The following is a 26281-nucleotide window of genomic DNA, read 5'->3' as shown; positions in this document are numbered from 1 at the left end:
TGAAAACAGCGTTCCCGGCCACCTCAGGTAGCTGGCGTTGCTACAGCACTGCCCAGCCTGGCTCTAAGGGTGCTTGCAAAAGGCAGTGCCACACCACCCAGGAGCCCTGGGCCAGCGTTTTGTTGTAATGCAGAAAGCCAGGTGGTTTGGGGCTCGATCTCCTCCCAGGAGAAAGAGGGTCTGCTTCTGCGCTGCTTCTCAAGTCTCTTGTTCTGGCTCCATAGGTGCGTTCCTAACCATGTCTGTCTTGTTAGTCCCGTGCAGGCTCTCTGGACACATCCCTGTAAAGCAGATAAGGAAGAATTGCAGTTCCCCAGAAGAGAGGGCTTATCTGGACACAGCAGGGCTCTCGGCAGGAAAGCAGCTTCTCCATCGTGCTGGGTATTGCCTAGCTGTAGCTGCTCTCTTCCCGAATGAGGCAAACGCAGCCTGTGCCACTCCGGCAAGGGTCAGCGGAGCAAGGGAAGCTGCTGGCTCTCTGCTCAGTACTGGGAAGGTCACACCAGGAAACTATGCCCAGTTTGGGCCTCCCCCTGTCTCCATTTAGGAGGGATGCAGGGATGGTGGGGAAGGTCTGGCTGGGGCTTCTGGGCTGGTCCAGGCTGGGGGGCAGAGAGCCTGGGAGGGGAGCAGGGAGGTGGGACAGCTGGGTGTGGTGAAGAGGCAGCTGGGGGTATATCTAATCATGGGTAGAGCAATGTGAAGGGCAATTAGGAAGATGATGTGGTCAAACTCTTTTTGGCAGCCATGGCAATTGACGTAATAGGGGAATGTGGGAAGTTTGGCTTGGATATTAGGAAAAAAAAAGCTGGTGGGGAGGTGTCTCCATCCATGGAGGTTTCAAGCATCGCTCAGACAAGACCAGGCTGCCCAGATCTCATATTGGCAACAGTCCTGTTGCAAGAGGAAGTTTGGGTCAGAGACCTCCTGCGGCCCCTTTTATCTTTGTGCTCCTGTGAGTCCGAGCCCCGGTTCCTTCACTGCCACCCGGCTTGCTGAAAGAGCAGTTCTCATTGTTTCTCGCTGACTTGCTTTCTGCTGCTTTGGTTTGCAAGTGTGTGCAGCGGCCTCTGTGTTACCCACCAGCCCAGAAAAAAAAACAGCCGTGACTCTGAAAACCCATCGGTGCTTCTGTGGTTGGGACCCACGTGTCACACTCCACCGGCCTCGTGGGTTGGACGTTGTGCAGAGTGCAAGCACAGCAGGGGAAAAGGATGGGTAAGGCAGGAGGTTGTCCTTCCATTAAGTTAATTTTTTGACTATACCTGTGCTTCTGGGCTTACATCCAAAGCCTGAAGTACTTGTGCGATTTCCTCCTGCCTCCATCAGTTAGGTTGTATTTTCTATTCCCTCCTGAGCTAGTTATTAATTATGGAGACTGCAGAGATGAAGTCCAGACTCCGCTAATGGTTGACTTCCCCGTGTTTTACAAGAAGCATTTCAGGGATCTGCTAATGGTATTTCTTAGCTTTGCTTTTTAAGCTCCACCGTCATCTTGGTTTCTAGCCTGAGCGTGGCAGCGAGGCAGATAACGGTGTTTAAATGTTAGCTGAAGCCTGGCGCTCTGGGCAGCCTGCAGTTGCAGGGCACACATCTGCAGCACCCTGCTCATCTCCCTGGGTTGAAATGCCTCCCCGGTGCAGGCACTGCCTGGCCTGGGGACGGTTGCCCTGGCTCTGGGCTGCAGGCACGGCCCCAGGGCATACTTTAGGCATTTAGGTGTGCTGTGCAATCCCTTGTGTGCAGTTATTCCCCTCCTTCCCAGGGCGGTGGGATGGCCGATGCCTTAGCTGCATGCTTTCCCAGGCGCACGGAGCCTTTTCATGTTGGCAGGGAGCACAGAGCAGCCTTGCCTGGCAGCATTCAGGCAGTGCACTGACCCTTGCTGGCTGACTCCTCTCTATTTCCCCAAGCTTCGAGAATTGGGGAGCAAATCCACGGTGTGCCCTCAGCCTGGCCCCAGCTGTCCTCGCAAAGCCACTTCTTTGTTCTTAGCCGCCAGCTTCCCTCCCCGCCTGCGTCTCAGCCTCTAAAGCTGCCTCGCCAAACCCCAGTGCTATCTCATCTTTCCTCTCCCGGCCTTGTTATTCCTTCCCCCCTCTCCCGAGGAGGCCCGCAGGAGCGGGTTCTTGGGCTCGCTCCTCCTCCCTGCCCTGTCCGGGCTGTGGGTGCTGCCGGCTGGCCTCGGCGCCGGCTCTGTCTGCCCTTTGCTGTCCCTGCCCCGGCTGGCCCGTTCCCATTCCTGCAGCACGATCCCCTAGTCCCTGTCGCTGCTGCCTGCCCCCCCGTACAATCCTCTGGGAAATAGAGCTCTCCTTCTCCCATCTTGTTCCCACTCCTCTGCCGCTCGGTTGTGTCCATCCAATGTGGGGAGTTAGAGCCGTGGTTTTCTCCGCAGACCCTGCCGGCTTGTTCCCTGCCTTTGCCGACACTTCCAGCCTGCTGTCCATCAGTGGGCAGCCTCAGGGCAGCAGCGATGCATAGGAAGGAGCTGCAGGGATGCAGGGATGCATAGGAAGGAGCTGCTCGCATCACCCCCATGCCTCCCTGAGCTTCGCCTTGGTGTTAGAAGGATGGGGAGAGAAAGACTTGGGAAAGTGGAAATAATGAGAGTGTGAAATTTTCTCATTTTGGTTTTTCCAGCTCTGCCTGTTCAAACCCCCTGGGATTTATCCCTGGTATCGGATGCCAGCACCGGCCCGGGAGTCCCTGGTCCTGTTTTGCAATCTCTCGGCGTCAGCCAGCAGCTCGGGCCTTCCTGTAAATGCCCCGACGGTCACGGGGAAGGAATGTTCCCCCGGCCGCATGGGGAAAGGTCACCACGGCAAAGGGGACACGGGGACCGGGTGAGCGGCTTGCCGCTCCCGACCCTCACCGATGCGGGCAACACCGATCAGCACGGAGCCGAAAACGTTTTGGCTTACTGGGTAAACTTAAAAAAAGAAAAAAACGGCTCAAGAGGTCAAATATTTTCGGCAAGGCCCCGCTTCCTTTTGCAGGGCAGATCTCAGAGCAGATGCCGTGCCCAGGCAAAATCCAGGAGGATGCGTGCGATGCGCTTTCTTAGCTGGAGGATGTTTGCTGTTGAATCCGCTCCCGAAAGCATCTGCGTGTCTCGCTAAAGCGGTGCCGGGGACAGTGGTGTCGGCCAGTTACCGCCGCTCTGAATAGCAGTTGGGCTGAGCAATATGTTCGCATTGCGCTTGCAGCTTGTCGCTCTCTTCCCTTCCTGGGCTGGGGCTGCCAAGAAACCTCTCCCCTGAATCCAACTCGGAAAGAAAGCTGTGACTTGCGGTGGCTGCGGGGGGATTAGCATCCAACATTAAGGGCTTAACTCCCCGGCTCATCCTTGCCAGCTGGGGGTTTCGAGTAACACCACCATGCCTTTTTCTTCCGCCCTTGACAGTTTGTAGCCTGCTTTAATAATGTCCTTTACACACCATGTTCTGGGCTGCGTTTGCTAAGCTGGAGCTTGTTCCTTGTACTTTGTTTTCGGAGTCTGGCCTGTTGGCTGAGGCTCCTGGGGACGCTGGTCACATTTATCGGGGCGGAGGCGGAGTGGAGGAAGGAGGAGGAATTTCTAGGTTGGGCCTATGAACCGAGTTTTTCAAAATTCTCAGCGTGTTAAAAAAAAAATAAAAATAATCTGGCCCTTCGTCTCTAGGTTACGTTTGCCTCTGCTGTGGCTGAGCTCATGGAAAATCGCAGCTTAGCTCCTGTGCTCAGTGCCAAGATTAGTAGGTTTAATAACTAACTGATAACATCTTTGTAAACTTGGAGTCATTCCTTTAAAGCCTGCTGCTCCTTCCAGCCTGGATTTTGGAGCTTTCCTAGAGATCCAAGCAAGCCAAGCAGGAGGATGGTATCTGCCCTGAAAAATCGCTGTGTCCCTCAGGAGTGTTGCCCTCAACTACCCCGAGGGAGGAAGGAGGCTGCTGTTCCCCAAGGCCCTGAAGGGTATACGTTGGGATCCTTCTCCCTGTTCCTAACCGGATACACAGCACACGACCGACGCTCTGCGTGTAACTTATAATAATCACTGGTTTTATTTTTAAAAAATTACAATAGAAAAGTACCTTTAAACATATTTCCAAAAGCGGAGTAGACAATGTGGAAGCTTCTCTCCTCTCCACGAGACAAAGTACAGGAAATAGTTTGCTAAAAGAGTTAGTCCGTCGCTTGGAAACGCTGGTATCGTTCCTTTTAGAGCCGCTCAGAGGTTTGTCTTGGAATTGATTTCTTCTCACATTGCCTTTATCAATGCCACTTTTTACAGAACACCCCAACGGGACAGTTCCCATCGCACCGTCTCACCCCCCGCCCTGCCTCAGCTCCAGCAGCCAAAATCTCAGCCATCTTATTTTGGCCCACCCGCAGAATCAGAGGAAGGAGAAAGAAAAAGGTTTTGATGTTTAAAAAGGCCACGGGCACCCTGTGCCTTCAGCGCAGCTGGCAAACCGGCTACAGCAAAGCCCGGGCAGTGGCTGAGCTCGGTGTGCTCCGCAGCAGGGATGGGGTGGGGGGAAAGGCAATGAAAGAAGTTTTGCGCCTCCTTTTGCAGGAAACTGAAATCTGTTGGAGGTTTTGTTTTGGTTTGCTTTGCTCTTTCTTTTTCCAAATTCCTCCTGGAGCAAGGAGGAGAAACTAGTATGTCAAGCGGTCTCTTTGCTGGTACGCTATCTCTGTAAAGGTTACAGATACTGCCCCAAGGGTGTTAGCAGCCTCCCTTCTTGTCTTTGCACATGGAAACATGGAAATGCTACACAGCGAGCCGCCAGGCCGGCATATAACCTTGACACTAAGACCCCAGTTCAGCCCAGCGCTTTGGCGTAACGGTAGGCACGTGTCTAAGCCCCTCGGCCCACTCAGGGACTCGCACCCAACCTCGAGTAAGCTGGCGAACGGAGGGTTGTTTGTTTTTTTTTATCTCTCATACAGCAGTTTACGTTGCCCGTAACAACTTCAAGCAGTCATGGCAGGAGGAGGAGGCAAATTGTCACCTTGCTACATGTGCGGGCTGTCTCTGCCCATCCCTGATCCGAGCCGTTGTACCATGCCGAAGCTTTGCACAGCAAGCTATTAACATAGCCCTAAGGTAAAAAAAATCACCATAAGAAAGTTTCTGATTGTCCTGCCTGGTTGTCATTTGGTACAACTGGGAAGAAAACGGTAATACTGTAAGTGTCCGCAGATGTCTTGCCAACACAGCTGGAGCACAATTCCTACCAACCGGAATCGTGTGTCTCGACATCTGCGCGCACGTGAACATCATGCCTTTGACATGCAGTTGACGGGGCGGGGGGGATAGAGGCTCTTAATTACACGCATTTGAAAGTCAAGCACAAAACCTGTGGTCCGACCCAGTGTAAGATTGTCCTATTTAGGAGGTTTGGTACAAAAATACTTGCTCTCGTTTTGCTTTTTTTGTAGTCTGCTTTCCTATGGTTCTGTTTGAAAAGACTTTTCAAACGCTACAGCAATGCCTGTCAAACCATGCTTTCAGAAGTAACACACTCTTTCTTACAAATATACAGTGTAAAAGAGAAAAACATTATTACTAGGTATGCTTTTCGTTTTTCTTCTAGGAGAGCAGATGTGTGATAGAGGCTGTGGGAAAGTCTTGGAGGAATCCAAACTTGTGTGAGGGTGTTTTTTTTTTCAAGCCTGTAACAAGAGAGAGAGGTGTTTAAAAAAAAAAAAAAAGACAAAAAAAGCTGCTGTAATCTTGGACTGAGGCAAAGTGGAAAAGGGGCTGTGGTTTATCTCTCTTTCTTTGTGGGGAAGCTCCTGTGCCGCAGCCTCGGGGAGAGGGAGGCTTGTTTTGGAAACGGGGTGAGGAAGGGAGAGCAGCCCAGGCCGGGACCACGCTCCAAGGACAGTTGTTTATCCGGGAAAGGGCAAGGTGGGAAATGCCTGCGTGGAGAGCCGGGGCTGTCAGTACCCCAGGGTCGGTTGGCCGGGCAGAGGGGAAGGACCCCACTGTTCCCAGTTTGCTCCTCCCGATGACTGTAGCCCCGAGGGTTTTAACTTGAGGAGGCACCAGCTGGGAAGCTGAGAGTTAAGTTTGCGTTGAATTTTGCACTTAAGAGGAATTCAGTCTCTGTTGATCCAAGGCAGGAAGCGAGGACGGCAGCGAGATGAGATTACTGGGGGTAATTCAAAGCCGAGAGGCATTCCTCCGCTGTCGAAACTCTCGCCCCAGATAACAAGGATAAACGCGGGAATGGCAGAGCCGTGGTTCGGTGCTAGAGGCACCGTGCCGTGCCATAGCGGGAGCAGCGATGCCACCCTGCAGGGATCAGTCCCAGGGATGTGCCCACCTCGCTGCCCGTTTCCTCGGGGACATCGTGTTGCCTTCCTCACCCCTCTACCCCTTCCCCAAAGCAGCAAAGCTCAAGGGGCCGCGTCCCCCTGGCCCAGCCGGGCGTCCCGCTGCAGCCTTACCAGCACACTGTGGTTATGCGGAGAGCACGCCAACCCAGTAGCCGCCTTGGAAGACTCCATTAATACCCACAAGACTGACTGTAGGCCACCATCACACACCTGAGACCTGCGAGAGGACACAGCGGAGGGTTAGGGACAGCTGGCAGGCAAGAGTTGAGGTCAGTGTGCTGTAGGGAGAGGTTATTTTGCGGTGGACAGGGTCGGCGCTTCCTAAAGGGGCAGTTTCCAGCTTAACCCTGTCCTGATGGACTCCACGCGGCAAATACGGGGACGATGGAGGTGGGAGAGCCAGGGCAGCAGCAAAACCCTTCGCTGCGCTGTGCCGTAGCCCTTCGGGGCTGGAGGAGCCTGGTGGGGAGCCGGGAGGTCCTCGAACCTGCATCCTCGCCACCCACTGTGGCTACTGGGATTGCTGCGGGCAGGTGGACCTGTTCTAAGGGATTCGCTCATCTCCCTTTCCCAAATACTGCTCTGCTTACAATTTAGCTGGAAACATTGGCACGTTCCATATTTTGGAAGAAACGCTGGTTCTCAAAGCTTCGCCACTCCTTATTTTTAGCTGCTGGGCCTAAAATAGCCGGTAAATGCTTTGCAGATCCGAGTCACGGGTCGGTGGCAGCCACGGCCGGTCCTCCTGCCCTCCCACGGCGAGCGAGCCTCGTGGCCGCGGCGCAGGGCTGCAGGTGCCAGGCGGACAGGCAGAGCGATGGCACAGGAGCACGGGCAGCCAATGCCGGAGCCATGCCACCTCCTTGGATCTGCTGGGGTTTTTCCACAGGTGGGTGCGGACATGGCACAAGAGGCTTCCCGGCAGGCATCGGCAGAGTCGGGGGGGATGGTAGCTGAGATGGTCAAGGCAGGCTGGGGTCACGGGACAAGCGATGCTCAGCATCAACTGAGCTTTCCCCTCCTCCATTTGAATCCCTTTTGTTTATTTATCCACGAAAGGCTGAGTTATTTGCGGAGCGTTATCTTGTGAGGCTTTTTCCGTCCAAAGAGGTTCCAGGTGTCGTCGAACCAGCCCCCTCTCTCCTGCCAGGCAGCCGGGCACTTGGTAACGCAAGGCTTCTTGTTTTGGCAGCCCTGCCACCCCAGGCTGCCAGGAGAGTTTTCATTAGGGTTTAATGAGATGTTTGTTTTGCACCAGGAGGCGGAGGTTGCCTTCAGCCGGGCGGCCCTGCTGCTGCTGCCTTCATTTGCAGGACCACGCCATCGCTACACCCCTCAGGCACGCAGTCTCCGCTTGCTGCAGCAGCATGGGCTGGCAAACCGCAGACCTGCCTTTCCATCTTGCCCCAGGAAATTTGGGAAAGCGTTGGGGTCAACGGTGGCAGAGATATCCTGTCCCTGAGGGCACGGAGGGCACCCGGACCTACGGTGTCTGCTGGAAAGTGGCTGGAAGGGTCTGGACACCCACCCTCAGCTGCTGGAGACCCCGAGAGTCACGGCGGGGGGAGCTCAGGGTAAGGACGGAGGTGGCCCCCAGCCCACCACGCCAGCACAGGAGGATGGGAGCGGAGAGGCGGCACTCACCCGGCATTCAGCAGAACTGACGGGACTTCCAGCCCTGAGAACCAGCCTCGGAAGGAGGGAGCCAGCGCATCTGCAAAGACAAGAGGGGCACAGGGTGAGAGGGGTGGTGGCCACCCACCCTGGCGAGAGCCGTCTGCCTCTGGGCTCCCCTTTCCCGGCCTTCCCCGGGCAGAGGGAAGCGGAACAAAACAGGACAGCCGTCCCCGCTCCAGTTTGGACAGTAACACCGGCTGGGGCTGAGCGCGGCCCCCAGCATCGCTGCTTGCAGCAGGAATGAGCCAGGACAGCAGCACCATGGTCTCAACCAGGCACGACGTGCGCTCATCCCCTCTTAACACCTGCAAAGCCCATGTGAGATGGAGCAGGGAAAATGTCAGACGCCAAAACCCGACGGCTCTCCCCGCCTGCCCGTGGGCGCTCGGTGCTCTGCCGGATAACGCCAGGTCGGCCCCACCATCCTGCTGCTCTCTGCAGGACCCAGCCGGGGAGGCCACCCTGCAGCGATCAGCTCCAGTTTGGGTGGTGGCACCCATCTCCAGTGATCCCCACCAAACCTGCAACGCCGGCAGCTGCACAGGGGGAACGGGGACTGGCTGCAGCCCCCAGCAGGGGAACGCTGCCTGCTTCACTGCAGCACCCAGGGGTGACAGCAAAAGTGCCACCGCCACCGTCCCCGCCGCGCCGGCTGTATAACCGCGGCAGATAATGTTTCTTCTAACAGCATCTAACATCGCATCTCAGCTTGGGTTTTCCCGGGGGGCCCTCAGAGCCTCCTTATGCCTCCGTTTCCTTCGCCGGCCATTTCCCCAGCCTCCCAAGCAGCGCAGGTGCTGCCTGTTAGCGGTTATTTGACAAGGCAAGTACGTAGCTGCAATAATATTTACCACCGCTCTTCCTATAAACAGCAGGGCCCAAAAAGCCGGAGTTTCATCCAAAGGCTGGGGCTGGTTTGTACGCCGAGAGCTTTTCCTCGCCCTCCTGCTCCAACCAGCCCCCAGCTGCCTCCGGCTCCCAGCGATAGCGGCTCCGGATAACCCGGCTCAATCCTGGCAGGCCAGGGCCAAAAGCCTTTCAGATGTGGCTTATCCGGCAAATCTGTTTCCGTACGCTCGTTTCCTCCTGCTCACCGCCAAGCCGGAGCCGGCAGCGAGGAGCAAAAAAGCCAGGATGATATCCGGCATGTCTGCTGGGGAGGCAGCTGCCCGTTCCCCCCACCACGGCGGGGGTCTCTTCCTGGCATCCCCGCGATGCCGCTCCAGCAAACATCCCGAAGGTTGGCACTGCAAAGAAATCCTTTGCCACCTCCATTTCCACTTCTTCTCTTCTTTTCCCCGCTCCTCTCCCGGGGCGGGTGGTTAATTTTTAACAGCCACGTGCTGTCATCGGGGGCCACCGGCAGTGGCAGCCAGCAGAAAAGCGCTTGTGACGAGCGCGCCTCGTCAATAAAAGATGGGTCCTCCATTCGCGCTTCGCTTGCTCTCTCCTCCCCGTCAGAGTCGCTTTGCTTCACACCCCGCGTCCTGGCAAGCCGCATCCCAGCGATGCTCGAGGGGCGGCCGGGGGCTCGGGAGCCCCCGTCTTGAGCCGCACCAGCAGCCGGACGGGTCGTTCGGTGCCGGGAGCGATTTGGGGGGGACAGTTCAGCCCTGGTGAGCATCCCCTATCCCTCCCTCCCTCCCCGCCTGCCCCTGGCGCGGGCGAGAGCGAAGGTAGGAAGGCAGAGAGAGGTGTTTGGGGAGAGGCAGGCGGTGCTGCCTGCGGCGCCCCGCTGCCAGCGCTCAGCTCGGTTTGGGTGCCGTCCCTAAATCTCAGGGAGAGGAGGGGAGTGAGCGCCTGTTAGCTGGCTAGAGGTTAGTGGTGCGGTGAGCACCGAGGGGAAAGGAGGGACGGGGGGTCCTGGGAGGGTGAGCGGCAGTGGTGGTGGATGGGTCTGAATTACCTGGGCGTGCAGCGAAGCGGGATAGGTGAAAGCAGGAGGAGGTAGAGCAGGTGCTAACTCCGCTGGGTACAGAGGGTACGGCCCCCACACTTCAGGGCTACTGGGGTAAAGTGCAGGCACTGTGAGCTCATCTGCAAGAAAAGAAGAAGGAGAGTTAACGGCGACTGCCGGGCCGTGGCCCCTGCCACTCCACGCGCCAGTTTTCGGCACCCCTGGTCCTTCCTTCTCCCCCCAAAGCAGACGGGAGCGGGAGCGGAGCGTCCCCCGGAGAAGCGCGGCATGCCGGTGCTGCCGGCGAGAGCCGACCCGCAAAGCCAACGCCGAACTCGCCCGGTGGGAGAACGCGGGGCTCGGCCGGCGGCGAGCGATGCCGTGGGGCTGGGTGCGTGGCTGGGGGAGGCCAGGCTGGGTTCGTCGTCTCCGAGAGGTTTAATTACCCCAGGGGATCTGGTGTCGGCGGGCACGAAGGAGAGCACGCGGCTCATGCCCGTGCGCAGCAGCGAGACGACGAACCGGCGCCCGCGTGAGAAATGCTCTTCCAGTAGCAGAAACGGGTACGGCGCGCTCACGGCACGACATCGCCGAGGTCTCCGCCAAGACCCCCAGCCGCAACTAGGCAACTGCCCGGCGCGGTGAAGCAGCACCGCGGGTTCATCCCGCTCCCACCCGCCGTGCCAAGCCGGCTGTCGCCTGCCCCTGGGTCCTCTCCAGCGCCAGCAGACACTTTTGGGGACCCCCATGGGGACCCTCGGCCACCAGCCGGCACGTGCCACCGCGCTTGCAGCAAGCGGGCGCTGCTGCTTCCACTTGGACCTGGTGTTGCCCATTGCCACCCCCCGCCGCAGCACCCCTGCTCCCTCCAGCATCGCGTGCCGGGGAGCCAGCATCGCTACGTCCACCCGTGATTTCTGCACGGCACCGAATTGCCCGAATAAGGTGTTTTCCCGAGGCGAAACGAGGATGGGGGCAACCCCTGGCACCTGCCACCCCAAAACCCGCTGGCACTGCCGCGGTGGCAGGTCGGGGGGACCACGCGGGGCTCCCTCGGGAGAGCCAGGGCCGATACTTACAGGGCTCCCGGGCGATGAACTGAGGTACGGCGGTGGGGAGAGGCGTGCTGGGGTTGGGGGTGCCCACCAGCTTGCTTTTGGCCATCTTGGTGTTCGCCTTGGCGAACTCCAGCCGCAGCGTCTGGGGGATCTCGGGGTCGAAGCGGATGCCCTGCGGGAGGGAAGGAGGCACGGCGGGTGGGCGAGCACCGCCGCGTGCCGGCCCCGCGGCAAAAATAACTCCCAATTATTTATTTTTTTTTTCAACTTCCAGCCTTGAAATGAGCTAATTTGCCGGGCCCCGAGGCAGCTCGCATTCCTCCGGCATCTTTAGCATCGGCACCATATTTGGCAGTCGGCATCCCGCGCGGCCCAGCTCTTATCCAGAGGGATTAGCGGAGCCAAAAAAAAAGTTTTACGTTGAAAATGAAGACAAGGGAGGAAAAAAAAAAAACCAAACCAAAACCCGGGGCGGAATTGGAGAACCGGCTCCACGCGGTTCTCCCCGTGACTGTTTTCAGGAGGTTAACTCCGCAGAGGTAGGAGGGAGCTGCTAAAGGAAAGAAAAATCTGCTTTTTCTTTTTAAAGCTTTAGCTGGGATTTTTCCCAGTGAAGAAACAGGAGAGGCTGGGAAGGGCATCTCTTGCTGACTCATATCTAAGGCTCTAATCCTTAGGGTTCAGACCCCCCCCCGGATGGCCCTGGGAAAGGCGAGAGGGGTGCAGCCCCCCGGGGGAGAGGATGCAGATGAGAAGCAGCCGATGGGGATCAGCTGGAGGGATGGGGATGCGGTGGGGCCAGCCGGTGCGGGAGATGCCCGTCCCCGGGATGGAGGAATTCAGAGAGTACCCGGGGATGGGGAAATGAGGCGGGGGGGAGGGGGCAATCCCCAAAAAATGGAGCGGTCAGGCGCACTCACGTTCAACGCGTTCTTCGCCGCCTCCGCCTCGGAGCGGCTGTCGAAGCTGACGAAGCCCACGGGCTGCGGAGGAAGGAGAGGAGGCACCATCAGTCAGGCTGGCGGGGAGCAGAGGGGGGACCCCCCCACCCCGGGGGAGGGCGGGAGCTTGGTATGGGATGCTTGCCCCGTTTTGAGCAGCTCCTACCTGTTTGGAGGTGAGTTTGATGAGAGATCCTTCGTACCCCTGCAAGAAAAGAATAAAAAAAAGGGTGTTTGGTGGAGATCCCCGCGATTCAGCTGCCCCTGGGAGAGGGAAACCTCCAGCATCCATCACCCGGCAGCCCTACAGCTGGGGGGCATCAGGTGGGCACAGGGCCGGGGGGGAGCTTGCCAAGGCTCAGCACCAGTGCAGGGACTGGCCGCCGCTGGATTTTTGTAGGGATGCTGGATGCCCGATAATATTATCCTTCGTGTTTGAAAAGAGCCGGTGTCTGAGCTGCAGGTCTGGCAGGGCGAAAAGGCTGGAGAGGTTTGCAGCCAACGTTCTGCTGCTGCTAAATGGGGTGCAAGTCAACGTGCAATTAAAACCCCGGTGCAATCAAAGTGCCCGATGCCATTTTCCTATGGTTTACTGGGGGGAGGAAAGGCTCAGAAACTTGTTTCTGTGAATAAAATGACCGATTTAGACTTTTTTGGGGGGAAACCAGTGAGCTCCCAGATCCCACCAAGGTTGGAGGGGCCACAGGGATGGGGCAGGGGGCCAGCCCCACGCTTCCAGCCCCCCTCTCCCCTCTGCAATCTGGTACCTTAAAGGGCCTGAAGAGCAGGTAAAGTTCCCGGGGCTTGATGTCCAACGGCAACCCGCTGACAAAGAGCGTCCTCACCTAAAAAAGAAGAAAGGAGGTTCCTGGGGACCTTCCCTCATCCCTAACTTGGGGATACCCCACACCTCCCGCAGCCTTAGGTGGTGGCACGCCAGAGGGACGATGCCAGCCCGAGGGGGACCTCGTGGGCAGACAAAAGCCTTGAACCACACGTGGAGGTTGTGGCATTTTTGGGAGGGGCGTCCCCATCCTTCGGGTGATGGCAGAGCAAGAAGCTAAAGCATCACGGAAAGGTAACTGAGACCCGTCCTCACCGCACCGAGGGCTCTCCGGGTCAAAAAGGCTGCCAGCATCCCAGCGCCTTCCTACCCCAGTCCAGCAAACAGGATCTCTCCTGGCATCCCCAGCAGAGCCCTTACTCTGCAGACAATGCCTATTGTCTCCGTTTAATTGCAGCAGCTCATTAAGGACGGGGAGAAGCAAACCCCAACTCTTCCTCCTGGAGGAATGGCCCAGTTTTGGAGGGAGCTGGTTTTTAGCAGCCTGTCCCTTATTTATAAAAGTCACCTTTTAAGGGGTTTTAGCTCTTTTTTGGGTGGATCTAATGTTTGCCGTGGTGCAGCATCCTCAGAGGCGGGGCGGTTTGCAGAAACCCTGCTTCCACCCACCCCGAGGGGGGATGTGGGGCTCCTCGGGGACGGGCAAACCCCACCTGGGCAAGACCCATGCTGGGATGGTTTTGCTTTACAACCAGCTCGTAACCGGGGGAGCCGTGTGGGCCAGGAGACCAACAGCTAGACCTGCTGCTGGTCCCCCTCTCCTCATCCCCAAAATCTCATCCAAACGCTTTGGCGATGGCTGGCCGGGGACTGACGAGGGCCCCGACTGGCACCACCTGGACCCCCCCACCCACCCACGCACCCTGCCCACGGCCCTGGGGCTGTATTTAGGCTCGGACCTCGCTGCGGGAGGGAGCTGCCGCCTTGGTCTCAGCCTCACTTGTCCCCATGGGGGGGGGGTCCGACCCCGGCTGCCATCACCCACCAGCTCTGCCTCTTGCTGGGGCACCCAGGGACGGCGCCGGTGTCGATCGGGTCCCTGCCTTGCTGTCCCACTCAGCTCCAGGCTTGCTTGTGAGCCAGCCCCATTCCTGCTGCTCCCGTAGCATTTTACCGGGAGGTAATCTGGGGGATTTGGTGGCTGTAGCTTATTTTTTCAGGCATCCAAATGCCTTGTGAGAGCTGGTCCGGAGGGGCTAGACTAAAGTCACCCACCCCAGTGCCAAGCTGGAGGAGGGGAAAACCTTGATTATTTTATTATTATTATTTTATTTTTTGGCCAAGCACCCTGCCTGCTCCATTCCCTGGGACAGAGACATGCGAAACAGCCAGAAACAGCCAGCCCGGGCCTATTCTTCTGCTGACAGTTCTTCTTTCTCTTGCAGATAAGCTATCTAGCCCATCTCCCAGCCTGGGAGCAGCAAACGTTCCTGCTTTGTGTAACAAAACCTCTGGCTGACCTATATCTATTAAATGACAAAAGGTACTCATGGCCCTCGTGTCAACAGCCCGGGTGATGCCCATCGCTGCTGGTACCCATCGCTGCTGGCACCCATCGCTGGGTGCATGAGGGCTGCCAGAAAACAAGCCAGCCGTGAAAATACGACGGCCATCCCGCGCTTGACTCCTCTTGGAAAGCGAGGCCTGTTCCGGCCAGGAAAGGATGCTCAGGGCCTTGCCCAGAGGGATGCCGAGAGCTCCCGGCAGGCTGGGATCAGCGCAGGCATGTCCTCACCCCTTCAGGAGCCAGGGCTGCAGTTAGGCACAGCCTGGTAGCCCGTCCCCTCCGCTGGGAACATCGGCGGTGGGCTGGAAGCCACCCACCAAAGCACCTTGGGGGACCCCCCGACAGCTTTCTGCCTGTCTTCCGAGATCAGAAGGTGATGGAGCATCCCAAGGCGCTCAGTGTTGCACCGGAGACTCTACTCAAGTATCTCCCGGGAAGGGCTGGGGAGGGATTCAGCTGGAGGAGCACCCCTGAAATTCAACGTAAAGAATGCAAATTTAGCCTTTCCTAGGGGAAAAAACATATTCCTCTTTGGACAGGTCCGCCTGAGCACGGCTGCTATCCAGGGAATTGGCTCATCCACCTTCCCAGCTGGGTTTGCCTCCCGAGGAGGCTAAGCATCCCTGCGTGGTCCTCTCCGTCTCCATCATCCCTCGAGCCTCCGGTCCTCCCCGGAACGCTGGCTTCCCACCTCTCCTCTCCCCAGAGAGCTGCGTGGAACACCAGAGGCGTCAGAGGCGGCTCCGGGGGAGAACCCGCCGCCAATTTGCCGCGTCCCTGAAATCCAAACCCCTACGAGCCAGGCTTGCCAGATCGTTTAGTCCCATAGCCGAGCGGCAGAGAGATGGGAGAGATAAAAGACCCTGAAAAACCCTCTGAAATTCGGCCTCGCAAAGGAAAGCCTTCTCTTCGGTAATGACTTGTTTTCTTTGAAAGTTCAAACACGGGTCGGCCAAGTTTTAAACCGTAAAATTATACAGCGGCGAGCGGGAGAAGGGCTCCAAAGGATCCCCCAGCTGGTTTCCAGCCCCAAAAGGATGTTTGGGGGCCGAGGGTGGGGGGTGTGAGGGAGGAGATACGAGGTCACGGGTGCTCCCCATCTGCACCCCGCAAAAGGGTGCCGGGGGGCTGGCGTACCCCAGCCGAAGGGACGTTTGAGTAGGTCCTACGTAAACAGCGTCCTTTCGCTGGGCTGGGTAACGAGCAGGTGGGAGGATTTGGGCTGTGTTAAAATGAGGTGGGACTGGCAAGAGAAAGGGAGCGTCCTCGGGGATAATTCCCAGCAGGCTGGACGGATATCCTTTTGCCAAGGGAAAGATTTTTAGGCGGAAATATTACTCCTGCCCTTAAATGGAAGAGGAGCCTCAGCCCGCAGGGAGCTGCTCCAGGCTTTCCTGTGCCGAGAGATCCCAGGGGCTCAGCCTCCATCCTCCACCAGAAACGCTCCCAGGGCAAAATCCTGCCCTTGACGTGGGGGAAAAAAAAAAACCTTGTCAGAGAAATTGCCGGCCGGCAGGCAGCTATATGCTGCTCTTCCATAGGGAAAAATGTCCCCTTCTTGGAGGTGGATCGGGCGAGACGTGTGCTCCCGAGCGTCTTGTGGGACGGGGCCAGACCTACAGGTCCCGAGCGAGGATTAGCGAAGGGCATTCGAGCATGGTGGTGGGATTCCCGCAGCCCAGACACCCCCGGTTTAGGGCAGCCCACGGTGTTTTGTTTCAATTCTGCAGCGCAGACATTTTTCAGAGTTTCTTCTTGGTGGAGCGTTCCTCCATCTCTCCTTCTTGTTGCAATTTGGGGTGAAACCAAAGTTTTCTTCCAGGTCAGAAGTACTGATGTTTGCTCCTAGAAGCTGCTGGCCATGGGTGCAGGACCTCGCAGGTGACCACCACCTTGATTTCCTTCAGCGAGGACGACAGCTACGGGATCGCATGAGGAGGACGCGATGTCCCCTTTCCAGGGTCCTCCTCTGCTCCTGCCGCTGCACCCCACAGCTCCCACATTTGCCAGGGCCGCTGGATCCCATCTTTGCCACCTCGCTCCTGGTTTGTCCCCTCCTGGCTTTTATTGTCCCTGCAGAAAGTCTTCTCCTAGCCTCTGCTCCTCTCCTCTCCCTCAGAAGCCATCTCTGTCCAAGTTCTGGCCCGTCCCTCTCACCTCTGCTCCTCTGCGTCCCACCATCACCTTCTGCTGTCCCCGAAATACCACGTCCCGTCTGGGGCCAATTTAACGGAATGCTGGAGAGGGTCTGGGGGGGGTTGCTGGGACGGTCAGGGCTGGGGACACGCAAGAATTGTTGGGGACCTGGTCCAAGAGGTGGCTGGGGTCTCCAGACCACGGCTCAAGGACGGCCTCGGCATGGAGAAGTCCATGGCGGAGCGCCGGCAGCTCTTCTTCCTCCTCCTCCTCCTCTTCCTCCCATGAAGCCACAAGCCTGGTTTGTCTCCCAAAGGTAAGCAGGCATTTGCCCGCCTTGGACCCCCATGAGATGGTGGCACCCCGAGGGATGCCGGGCGCCCCAAGGGATGCCGGGCACCCCACCGGCGCGGTCACGCTCCCCTTCCCCTGCGCAAACCAGCCCCGGGTAAACGTTAACAGGCCGGGGGCCGGAGGGGAGAGGCGGAAGGCGTCCGGGTGATTCATTCACGAGGCATTTAATTGCCTCCTTCAACCCCAGCTCCCCGTCCACCACCTTTCAGCAGGGGCTCGCTTTAATTCTCTACCAGCCGATTAGCCGCTTGACTGCCCGCCGCTGCCGGGGAGGCACCGCCGGGCAGCCGGATCCCGGTGGGAGCAGGAAGGCGATGGCACGGGGCTGGGATCGAGCCGTAAAACACGGCAAGCGGAGCTTTTCCCCCCCTTCCCCGCCTCCTTCCCCGGCAAAGCGGGGTGCTGCCTCCCCCGCAGCGGGGTGCATTCCAGCCCCGCGGGGATTCGTCCTTGCGTAAATACTCTCTTCGCTAATGGAGCGTCCTCTTCGGCCGGGTTTAGATTCCCGAGCCGTGCGTACGCACGCCATCAACCCGCAAAACTCCCCGACGTAAACAAGGCTGAGGCCAAGGGATGCTGGCTCCCGCGCCCCGGGGATACGGGAGGAGCGGGCTCAGCCTCCGGTCCCACCACCCACCCGTAGCCATTTCTCCGGACCGGCAGCCGAACGTCCGGCAGAGGACGGGAGGAGAAGGAGCAGCCCTCGGGGAAAAGCAAGTCCGGAGCTGCCGGGGCTGGAACGAGGAAGCGGCGGAGGAAAAGCCAGCGAGAAGCCAAGGGAGCAGCAGATGGGAGATTGCAACAGAGCGGAGGAGCGGCGGGCACGGGCAGGGGTCACGCCTGGCCGCGTCCCACCCCGGGGCTTGTTCCCAAATCCTCCGGACCCCACGCTTAGAGGAGGAAAGGAAGCAAGAGCACCGGGGGGGGATGTGACGCAGGGGCCACGGGCCAAACCTTAGCCGCTCGCCGGGCACCTTCCCCCCACGAAAGTGTCCCTGGGGTCCCCTCCCCACGCCCCGCTACCCCGGGGATGAGGGATCTGGCATGGGATGGGGACGAGGGCCACGAGCCGGGCTCTCCGGAGCCGCTCCGCTACCAAATAAGGCCTCCGTCGAGCCTTTTACATGCCGTTCTCGCCCGGCCAAAGCGACGTGACCTCCTTTCCAAATCGTTCTGCCCCCCCCCCCCCACCTTGCCGCCAGGCTCCTCTGTGGGTGAACCCCCCCCCCGGGCCCACAGCTCCCCTGCACCGAGGGGTCCCTCCTGAGGGGGAGACCACCCCGGGGTGCCAGGAGCACCCAGGGAAGAGGCAAGAGGAGCGGGGCTGGAGCGGGGGGCTCGTCCCACCCAGCAGCACCCTGATTGATCTCCTCCCTAGGATGGGTGCTGCTTCTCTCTGGGTTTTTTTGGGGGGGTGGAGGCGAGCCCCAGGGAGGTAGGGTGCAGTAACTGGGCAACCCCCTTCGCTTGAGCTTAAGCAAATACTCGACAGCACCGGCTCTTCCAGCCAGGGCTGGGCAAAACTCCTGCAGGGAAAATACCTGCCCGGCACCGGAGGAGCCCGGCACGCAACCACGAGCGGCCATCGCCCTCCTAACGCGTCCCCAACATGGCGAGGGACCCTGGCACCTCGCAGCCGTCCCCCCCGGGGCAGAGCTGCGTCGCAAGGTCAGGGGGTCCCCGAGGGCCGGCGGTGCGATGGCCGGCCCCTCGTTCGCCCCCTCCCCGAATCCAAGCGGGAGCGGGACGAGGGCACGGCACGTGCCACGCTGTTGGGAAAGGCGATGGGCCTCCGTGGACGTCTCCCACCGCCATGCCTGTCCGAACCGCATCACCCGCAAGGACCCGGCAGCCCGGCGAGGCCGCCGGCGGGAAAACCCCATTATTGGAGCGCTTTGGGAAACTTTGAGAAGTTTCAGGCTGGAACCACCTCTGGACTAAAAAAAGAAGAATCAAGGCAGGTGATGGCAGGAGAGCGGAGCTGCGGTGAGTCCTGGCGTTCTCTATCAACCAGGGACCCCACCACCCAAAAGCCGGCGGGGACGTGCCGAAGCCGCCCCCGGCGGGTGAAAGGCGAGGAGAGGATCCCGTCTGCCGGCTCTCACCCTCCCAAAATCCAGATTCCCATCTCAAGGTCACGGGCAAAACCAGGAACTTTGCGGTTGCGACGGAGAAAACCCCGCTCCGGTCCCCGTGGCGGGGCTGTGGGGTTTGTCTCCCCGTGGGGACGAGAGGGTTTTTTCGTCCGTCTTTGGGGTGAGACCCGCTGGAAGAGAGACGCGAAGCCCACTGGGTGAGTGGGACCCACCGTCACCCACCCCCCCCAAGCCACCCTCAGCAGCACCCAGCACCGGCCCCGGGGGGGCTGGGGGTGAGGCTGGTTTGCCCCCCCCCCCAACACACCCCCACACCCACCCACGGGGAGCTGCGTGTCTTGCGTGGGGCTCCCCTCCGCCCGCCGCTCTTCCCCGGGGGAGGCGGAGGGGTGTTTGCGGGGAGCCCCCCGTGGGGTGGGGTGCGGGGGACACGGTTCCGTGTCTGTGTGTGTGTCCCCCTCCCACGCCAGCACCCCCGGCTGCCTGGGACCGCGCAAACCGACAGACTCAAACCCCCCAAACGTGGGGTGCGTGGCGATCGCGGGTGGGGAGGGGGACACCGGACTCCCCCCCCCCCCCGCAAAAAAAAAAAAAAAAAAAAAAATCAACAACAAAACCCAAACGGACCCATCTCCCCCCCACCCCCCCCCCGTTACCTCCTCCTCGGGCAGGCCGGTGTCGGCGGGGCCGCCCTCCCGGTCGGCGGGGAGGCTGCTCATGGTGCGTCCGGCCCCGGCTCCTCGTCCCGCCGGCGGCAGCCGCGTCCGGGGCGGGCGGTGCTGAAGGGCTGGACGGCGGCGGCGGCGGCGGCGGGGGGGGACGGACCGGGGCGGGGCGGAGGGGCCGGGGGAGGGAGAGGGCGGGGGAGCTTGGGGAGGAAGGCTGCGGACGGGGGGGGGGGGATAGGGCTGGGGGCGTGGGGCACAGGGTGGGGACACGGGGGACAGGGCTGGGGACGTGGGACACAGGGGTGAGAACAGAGGACACAAGGCTGGGGGCGCGGGATACAGTCCCGGGGACATGGGACGCAGGCTGGGGACACAGGACAGAAGGCTGGGGACACAGGAGACAGGGCTAGGGACACGGGATACAGTCCTAGGGACATGGGACACAAGCTGGGGACACAGGACAGAAGGCTGGGGACACAGGAGACAGGGCTAGGGACACGGGATACAGTCCCAGGGACATGGGACAGAAGGGTGAGAACACAGGACACAGGGCTGGGGGCGTGGGACACAGTCCCGGGGACGTGGGACACAGGCTGGGGACGCTGGGCATAGGGTTGGTGACACAGGACAGAAGGCTGGGGACACAGGAGACAGGGCTAGGGACATGGGGTACAGTCCTAGGGACATGGGACACAAGGCTGAGAGCAGAGGACACAAGGCTGGGGACATGGGACATAGTCCCAGGGACATGGGACACAGGCTGGGGATGCTGGGCACAGGGTTGGGGATGCGGGACAGAAGGCTGGGGACACAGGAGACAGGGCTAGGGACACGGGATACAGTCCTAGGGACGCGGGACAGAAGGTTGAGAACACAGCACACAAGGCTGGGGACGTGGGACACAGGGTTGGGGATGCGGGACAGAAGGCTGGGGACATGGGGTACAGTCTGGGACACAGGGTTGGGGATACGGGACACAAGGCTGAGGATGCAGGACACAGGGCTAGGGACACAGGGGACAATGCTAGGGACATGGGACACAAGGCTGAGAACACGGGACACAAGGTTGAGGACACAGGACACAAGGCTGGGGACGTGGGACACAGTCCCAGGGACATGGGACACAGGCTGGGGACGCTGGGCACAGGGTTGGTGACACAGGACAGAAGGCTGGGGACACAGGAGACAGGGCTAGGGACACGATATAGTCCTAGGGACATGGGACAGAAGGGTGAGAACACAGCACACAAGGCTGGGGACGTGGGACACAGGGTTGGGGATGCGGGACAGAAGGCTGGGGACATGGGGTACAGTCTGGGACACAGGGTTGGGGATACGGGACACGAGGCTGAGGACATAGGGCTGGGGACATGGGACACAAGCTGGGCACACTGGACACAGGGTTGGGGATACAGGCTAGAAGGCTGAGGATGCAGGACACAGGGCTAGGGACACGGGGGACAGTCCCAGGGACATGGGACACTGGACAGAGGGTTGGGGATACAGGACAGATGCTGAGGACACAAGATACAGGGCTGGGGACGTGGGCTCATCACCCCAACCAGCCCCACCTGGGGTCCCGGCCACCCACACCCCCTCCCCACCTGGCCCCAGGGCTATATTTAAGCTCCCACACTGCTTAGGCTGGGCTTTAGGTGAGCCTGTGCTAGACCTTGTATTTGGCTCACTTGATTTAATATCTTGGTTTTGGGTTGATCCCAGCCCCGCCACATCCCCACGGATGGGGCCGTGGTCCCACAGGGCCAGGCTCAGCTCCGGAGCAGCGTGATCCGGAGACCTTGGGGGTGAAAAGAGTTTGACCAGCGGCCGCGTCCAGAGCAGATGCTGCCCGCACACAATACGCGGGGACCGGAGGTGACGCTGAGGACATCCTGCCGATGGCCGAGGGCTTGTACCGAACGGGCGTTTAAGGTCACGGCTTGCCTTTCCGCAACTCAGCGGCCGAAACAGAGCTGCGAGCGGCTGCCGGCATGGACTCAGCCCTGCCACCGCCTTGGCGCAGAGGGTTTCCAGCCTCCCTGCAGCGGTGATTTCCAGAGCAGAACCTCTCCTGCTGGGAGGGAGATAGAAATGAGCCGTGCCAGGTGGATTTGGGGGAGCGTGAAGTGTCTGGCTACAAGGGCAGGTGGCCCCGACAGGGAATCGAAAGTGCGGGGACCGATCTAGCTACCCAAATCTGCTGGAGCCTCTTGCTTTTGGGGTAAATGCCCGGCAGAAGATTGCCTTATCTTTCAGCAAGGGGAGAAGTTGGAGAGGAGAGACGAGTTTCATCTCCCATTCTTCTCCCCCTCTCCGTGACCATCTCCACAAAAAGCTTTGGCTGAGGCTGCTCGGGTGGGCTGGAGAGGCGGTGGCGGCCGGGACAATATCTGTTGTTTGGACTCAGTTTTAGGGAAGAGCTGCCGTTTCCCAACAGCGCTGGACTCTGGGGTTGGAATCGCGAAGCCAAAAAATGGTAGGTTTTTATTTTTGGTATCCCTGCAACTGAACTCGGGGAGAAAAATCCGATCGGCTCTGGTGGGCGCTGCACTGCTTTTGTGCCTTGGCCTGTCTCAACCTGAAACCCCCGGTCCCAAACCAAAAACCCACGTCCTGCAGCCCGGCTGGTACTCGGCGTTCCGGTTCCCGGTTCTCTCTGTCCTCTCTTTCCTACAGGCATTTCTGCTCCAACATCGATTTCCTTCTGCGCCGAGACAAAACGTCGGGCTGTGCTTTACAAGGATAGAAAGGGAAATTGTGAAAAACATCCCTGGGGAATCTCGGGGGCTGGCTGGGAAGTTTGGACACATCCAACGCTTTCCAGAAGAAGGGAAACTGAGCGGAGGAGCTTCGGCTCTGCTCTGGACCCTCTGGGAGGGAAGCCGAGCAGGAGGCGGCCGGGGAGAGAGCACGACACCGGCCCCGGAGCTTTTCCCACCCCACCATCCGCATGGATTTGGGGGTACGGGGCCAGGACACCCCTTTCTCCCAGGAGCCCGGCTGTCCCCCGGCGTGGGCCCGTCTCCCTCTGCCGGCAGGCCGGGGAAGGAGCGGGGAGGTGGGATGGCGGCAGGGACACGGGCCCTGGAGCAAGGGAAAGGCCTTGTCGTTAATTATAAGAGCAGGGTCCAGCACGTTACCTGACCCCAAAAGAACTGCAGTTCCTCCCCTTGAGAGAAAAGCAGGTGACATTTTTATTCCCCAAACAAAGCACGTAGAATAGAGTTAGCGCGCGAGAGGCAGCGGATCCAAAGCTGGTCCGAGGTGCTCGGCGGAATATAAATAAAGGACACAAATAAACAAGACGGGTTTGTTTTTTTTTCAAAGATGGAATGAGGGACGAGGAGATCGGCTGCTTCCCGGGGCCATGTAGTGCTTTGCAGGACCAGGCGAAAGCCCCGGTCGGCCACCGGCAGCAGCAGGAGCTCAGCTCTTGACAGGAGTGGAGGTGGCCTTCATGGTCTTCTTTAGGTGATGGTAGTTTGGCAAGATCTTCATCAGGAAATCCAACTGCAGCGTCTGGGGCTGGAAAGAGAGGCAGGGGAGGTCAGGCAGCGGCCCCGCTGCCACCGCGAAGGTGGTCTGTGGAGGAGGGGAGGGTGACGGCGTGGCACCCCTGCGTCGCACCCACCTGCGGCCGCTCGGTCTGGACGCGGCGGAGGCAGTCGGCCCCGTAGATGACGGTGTTTTCGGGGATCACCTCGTAGGTGTTGACGTTACAGCAGGCCCCGATGATGCAGCCGCTCGTCAGGATCACGTTCCTGCCGACAAACGCTGCCGGAGGGAGAGAGGAATCCTTCTGAGAGTCGTGCCCGCGGTGGGGTTAAACCACCAAACATCAACATCACAAGCTGCTCAGCGCCAGGAGCCAGAGCCAGCCCAGCCCAGCTCCCACCGAGGCAGTACCACACGTGGGTTCTGGGTGAAAACCACAGCTTTGTGACAAGCTCCAGCTTGGCCTCAGCTACAGCATGACAACCCCAACTGCTCCCTGCATTTACAAGAGCAAAACCTCACAAGGGCCAAGATGATAAGCTGAGACTTGCCTTTGGATTCGATGACGTTGTTATCTCCCACCTTCATTGCTTGGGAATCTACAGGTCCGTGTTAAAGGAAACTGGGAAATGTTCTGCTTTTATTTCAAAAGGTAAGACCCGACACCATTTTCAAACCAACACCCTGCACCTTAAATAGCCCCAGGCTGTTGAAACCCCGACAGAGCCCACACATGCTTCCCCTTGTACCGATCCGAAAGCGTGGCGTGTCGGACAGTCTGCCTCACTGCGCAGCAAGGATACAACACCCAACTTCAAACACATTGTTGGTGCCAATGACCATTGGTTTGGGCTCCACCTCTTCAGTTTCTGGTGTAATATTTTCTGGATACCTGCATGACGGGAACAATATATTTTGAGTTTTGAGATCACAAAGATGCTGTCCTGCTGGGCAGCTCAGTTTTGCGACAGGCTTAAGTTATGTATATCCCACCCCATCCAGCCAGGCTGTCAGGGTTTAGGAGACTCCTTGCTCTTGCACAGGGTCTCTTACACTCAGGATTAGGTTCCTTCTCTGTCAGCTGGAGAAGGATTCACAGAGGGAAGACTTCTTCCCTAGCCGCAGTGCCACGCACATCACAAAAGCACAGAAGTTTGTTGGGTTTTTTTTGTTTGTTTTGAATTCTACCCCCCTAGAGTTTTTCAGTGCCACGCACATCACAAAAGTACAGAATTTTGTTGGGTTTTTTTTGTTTGTTTTAAATTCTACCTCCCTAGAGTTTTTTGGCTAATGCCTTGCTCCTTAAAGAGCTGTAAGCACAAGCTCACGTTTGACAAGACTGACACGGCATCCGTGTTGAGATAGCTCAGAAAACACCAAACCTCTGCCAAACCCAGCGTGGGAACATCACTGTGGGACCCCGAACAAACCCCCTCCCCGTCCTGCCTGGCGCTGAGGGACACCGTTCAGCCCAAAGCTGTGCTGGGGAACGACTCCCCCCCCCCCCCCCCCCAAAAATCCAGCTTCCAACTGACCCATTGATGATGAGTGCCTGTTCTTCAATCAGGTTGCCTTCCCCGATGACGATGGGTCCCGCTTCGGCGATGATCCTGGCCTTGGGGTGGATCACCGTCCTGGGCCCTGATGAGGAACAACCCACGGTCACCCCACGGCCGGTCACGACCCCCACGACAGCCCCCCCCCCCGACAGCACACACCCCCCCCACGGAGGGGGGTGATGGGGGGGGTGAAGGTGGTAGTGGGGTGGCGGGGGGCCCTTACCGATGGTCACGTCCCCGCGGATCTCGCTCTCCACGCACACCACGGCCCCCGGGGCGATCTTCACGCTGCGGGAAGAGGGTGGGAGGGTTGGGGGGGGGGGTCTGTGAGGGGAACCGTGGGGGCGCGAACAGGGAGGGAGGGGACACACACGACGACACACGGCTGACGGGAGGGTGCGTGGGGAGCGGGGGATACGGCCCCGCCGCGTCCCGGTGTGTGCGTGGGAGGGAACCGGGACTCACCTCTTCTGCACCTTCTCCGCCATGACAGCGCTGGCGGGAGGAGTGCGCCTGCGCAGGGCCGCGGGGCTTGGGGCCGTGCACTTTCGGCCTTGCGTTCTCCCCTGGAACCGGGGATCCCCCGTGGGCGGCTCTTCCCACGCACCCTCTGCGACTCAAAGGCAGCCGCGGTTTGAACGCAGCGTCCCCGGTGATACCGGCGGCGGCAGCGGGCGGGCGCTGGGACCCCGGCGGCCGATGAGCAGCCCCGCCCACTCGTCACGCCCCCTCGCTGACCACGCCCCCCTCGCAGTCTCCTCCCCCTGGGTGGGGCGCGGCTCCAGAGCGCATGCGCGGGGCGGGGCCGAGGGAGCTTTGCCGTGTGGCGGCCGCCATCTTGTCGTCAGGCCGGTTCCCTCCGTTGCGGAGGGCGAGCGGAGCCGGGCCGGGCCGGGCGCGGAGCGGCCTGGCCCGCGGGCAGTCCCCAAACACCCCCGGGGCTCCTAGGCCCGTTCCGACAGCACGGGCGGGGCGGAGCGGAGAGGAGAGGTTGTGGGGCTCAGCAGCAGAGCCCCGGCTCGGGGCCTGTTCCGGGGCTGAGAACCGGGCCCAGCCGTGGGTTTTCCCGCAGCGGGAACCGGGCTGCCGAGATGGAGAAGGGGCTCGGGGGGGAGGACAGTAACTCCGGGGGGCTCCAGAAGCCGAGTCGTGGGGTCAGACCCCGGCCCGGGAACCCCACAGCCCTGTCTGGTCGGGGCTGGGGGAGGGAGCCCGAGTCCCGGCCGCATTGGCCTTGGAAACAAGCCGGCGGGGGCGGGTGGGGGGCCAAGGCCCCTGTGTGAAGCTGGGCTCGTTCGGCCAATTTTGGGGACTTCAAACCAGGATCCCTCAGGCAAGTTGGGGTTTCTGAACTGGAGACCAAGTCCTGCGTTTTGGGGCTCAGAAGCAGAGCTCAAGTCTAGCGTTTTGGGGCTTCGAAGTGGGCTCATTCAGCCAGTTTTGGGTTTCTGAAAAGATAGACTAAGTCTGTGTTTTGGGAGTGTCAAACCAGGCTCATCTGGGCAGTTTAAGGACTTGACCAGAGAGACCAAGTTCAGCATTTTGGCGCGCAGAAGCAGACCCCAAATCCAGCATTTCAGGGCTTCCGTACAGGCTCATTCAGCCAGTTTTGAGTTCTGAACAGAAGACCAAGTTCACCATTTTGGGGCTCAGAAGCAGAGCCCAAGTCCAGCGTTTTGGGGCTTCAAACAGGGCTCATTCAGCCAGTTCTGGGTT

The 26281-nt window shown here is 59.6% G+C and overlaps 2 protein-coding genes across 7 annotated transcripts; both read right to left on the bottom strand.

Annotated features, from left to right (window-relative positions):
• Positions 1–2870: 2870 nt before the first annotated feature.
• Positions 2871–19658, bottom strand: RBPMS (RNA binding protein, mRNA processing factor). Of its 6 annotated transcripts, XR_012651973.1 has the most exons (9): positions 19500–19658; positions 12674–12751; positions 12073–12111; positions 11886–11948; positions 10987–11137; positions 9917–10047; positions 7978–8047; positions 6445–6550; positions 5631–5664 (listed from the first exon to the last, which is right to left on the bottom strand). XR_012651973.1 is itself a non-coding variant. In XM_075038415.1 (8 exons), the coding sequence occupies exons 1-8, from the start codon at positions 19560–19562 to the stop codon at positions 4971–4973; spliced, it is 690 nt and encodes a 229-aa protein (XP_074894516.1). In that variant the 5' UTR covers positions 19563–19658; the 3' UTR covers positions 2871–4970. The 6 variants fall into 6 exon arrangements, 5 of the variants coding, with proteins under 5 accessions (XP_074894516.1, XP_074894558.1, XP_074894547.1 ...); XM_075038415.1 differs by lacking the exons at positions 6445–6550; positions 9917–10047 and adding an exon at positions 2871–5090 and having other exon boundaries at positions 5559–5664; XM_075038457.1 differs by lacking the exon at positions 9917–10047 and having other exon boundaries at positions 5477–5664.
• A 3149-nt stretch (positions 19659–22807) lies between these two features.
• On the bottom strand, positions 22808–25300 carry DCTN6 (dynactin subunit 6). Its single transcript, XM_075038469.1, has 7 exons — positions 25031–25300; positions 24789–24853; positions 24542–24647; positions 23810–23898; positions 23558–23605; positions 23143–23285; positions 22808–23036 (listed from the first exon to the last, which is right to left on the bottom strand). The coding sequence occupies exons 1-7, from the start codon at positions 25051–25053 to the stop codon at positions 22938–22940; spliced, it is 573 nt and encodes a 190-aa protein (XP_074894570.1). The 5' UTR covers positions 25054–25300; the 3' UTR covers positions 22808–22937.
• Between the last annotated feature and the right edge of the window lie 981 nt (positions 25301–26281).

The sequence above is a fragment of the Buteo buteo genome, chromosome 1 (assembly GCF_964188355.1).
Source record: "Buteo buteo chromosome 1, bButBut1.hap1.1, whole genome shotgun sequence".
NCBI lineage: Eukaryota > Metazoa > Chordata > Aves > Accipitriformes > Accipitridae > Buteo > Buteo buteo.
The sequence above is the reverse complement of the archived record's forward strand: the minus strand, read 5'-3'. Positions and strand labels throughout refer to the sequence as shown.

Excerpts from the sequence above, each read along its gene's own strand:
- RBPMS (XM_075038415.1), bottom strand. The coding sequence starts at position 19,562 with ATGAGCAGCCTCCCCGCCGACCGGGAGGGCGGCCCCGCCGACACCGGC. Across the intron at positions 12,752-19,499 it reads CCGGCCTGCCCGAGGAGGAG|GTGAGGACGCTCTTTGTCAG; the intron begins GTAACGGGGGGG and ends CTTCTTTTTTAG. Across the intron at positions 5,665-7,977 it reads TCAGTTCTGCTGAATGCCGG|GCTTGAAAAAAAAAACACCC; the intron begins GTGAGTGCCGCC and ends CTCTTGTTACAG.
- DCTN6 (XM_075038469.1), bottom strand. The coding sequence starts at position 25,053 with ATGGCGGAGAAGGTGCAGAAGAG. Across the intron at positions 24,648-24,788 it reads CCGCGGGGACGTGACCATCG|GGCCCAGGACGGTGATCCAC; the intron begins GTAAGGGCCCCC and ends GTTCCTCATCAG. Across the intron at positions 23,037-23,142 it reads TCCAGACCGAGCGGCCGCAG|CCCCAGACGCTGCAGTTGGA; the intron begins GTGGGTGCGACG and ends CTCTCTTTCCAG.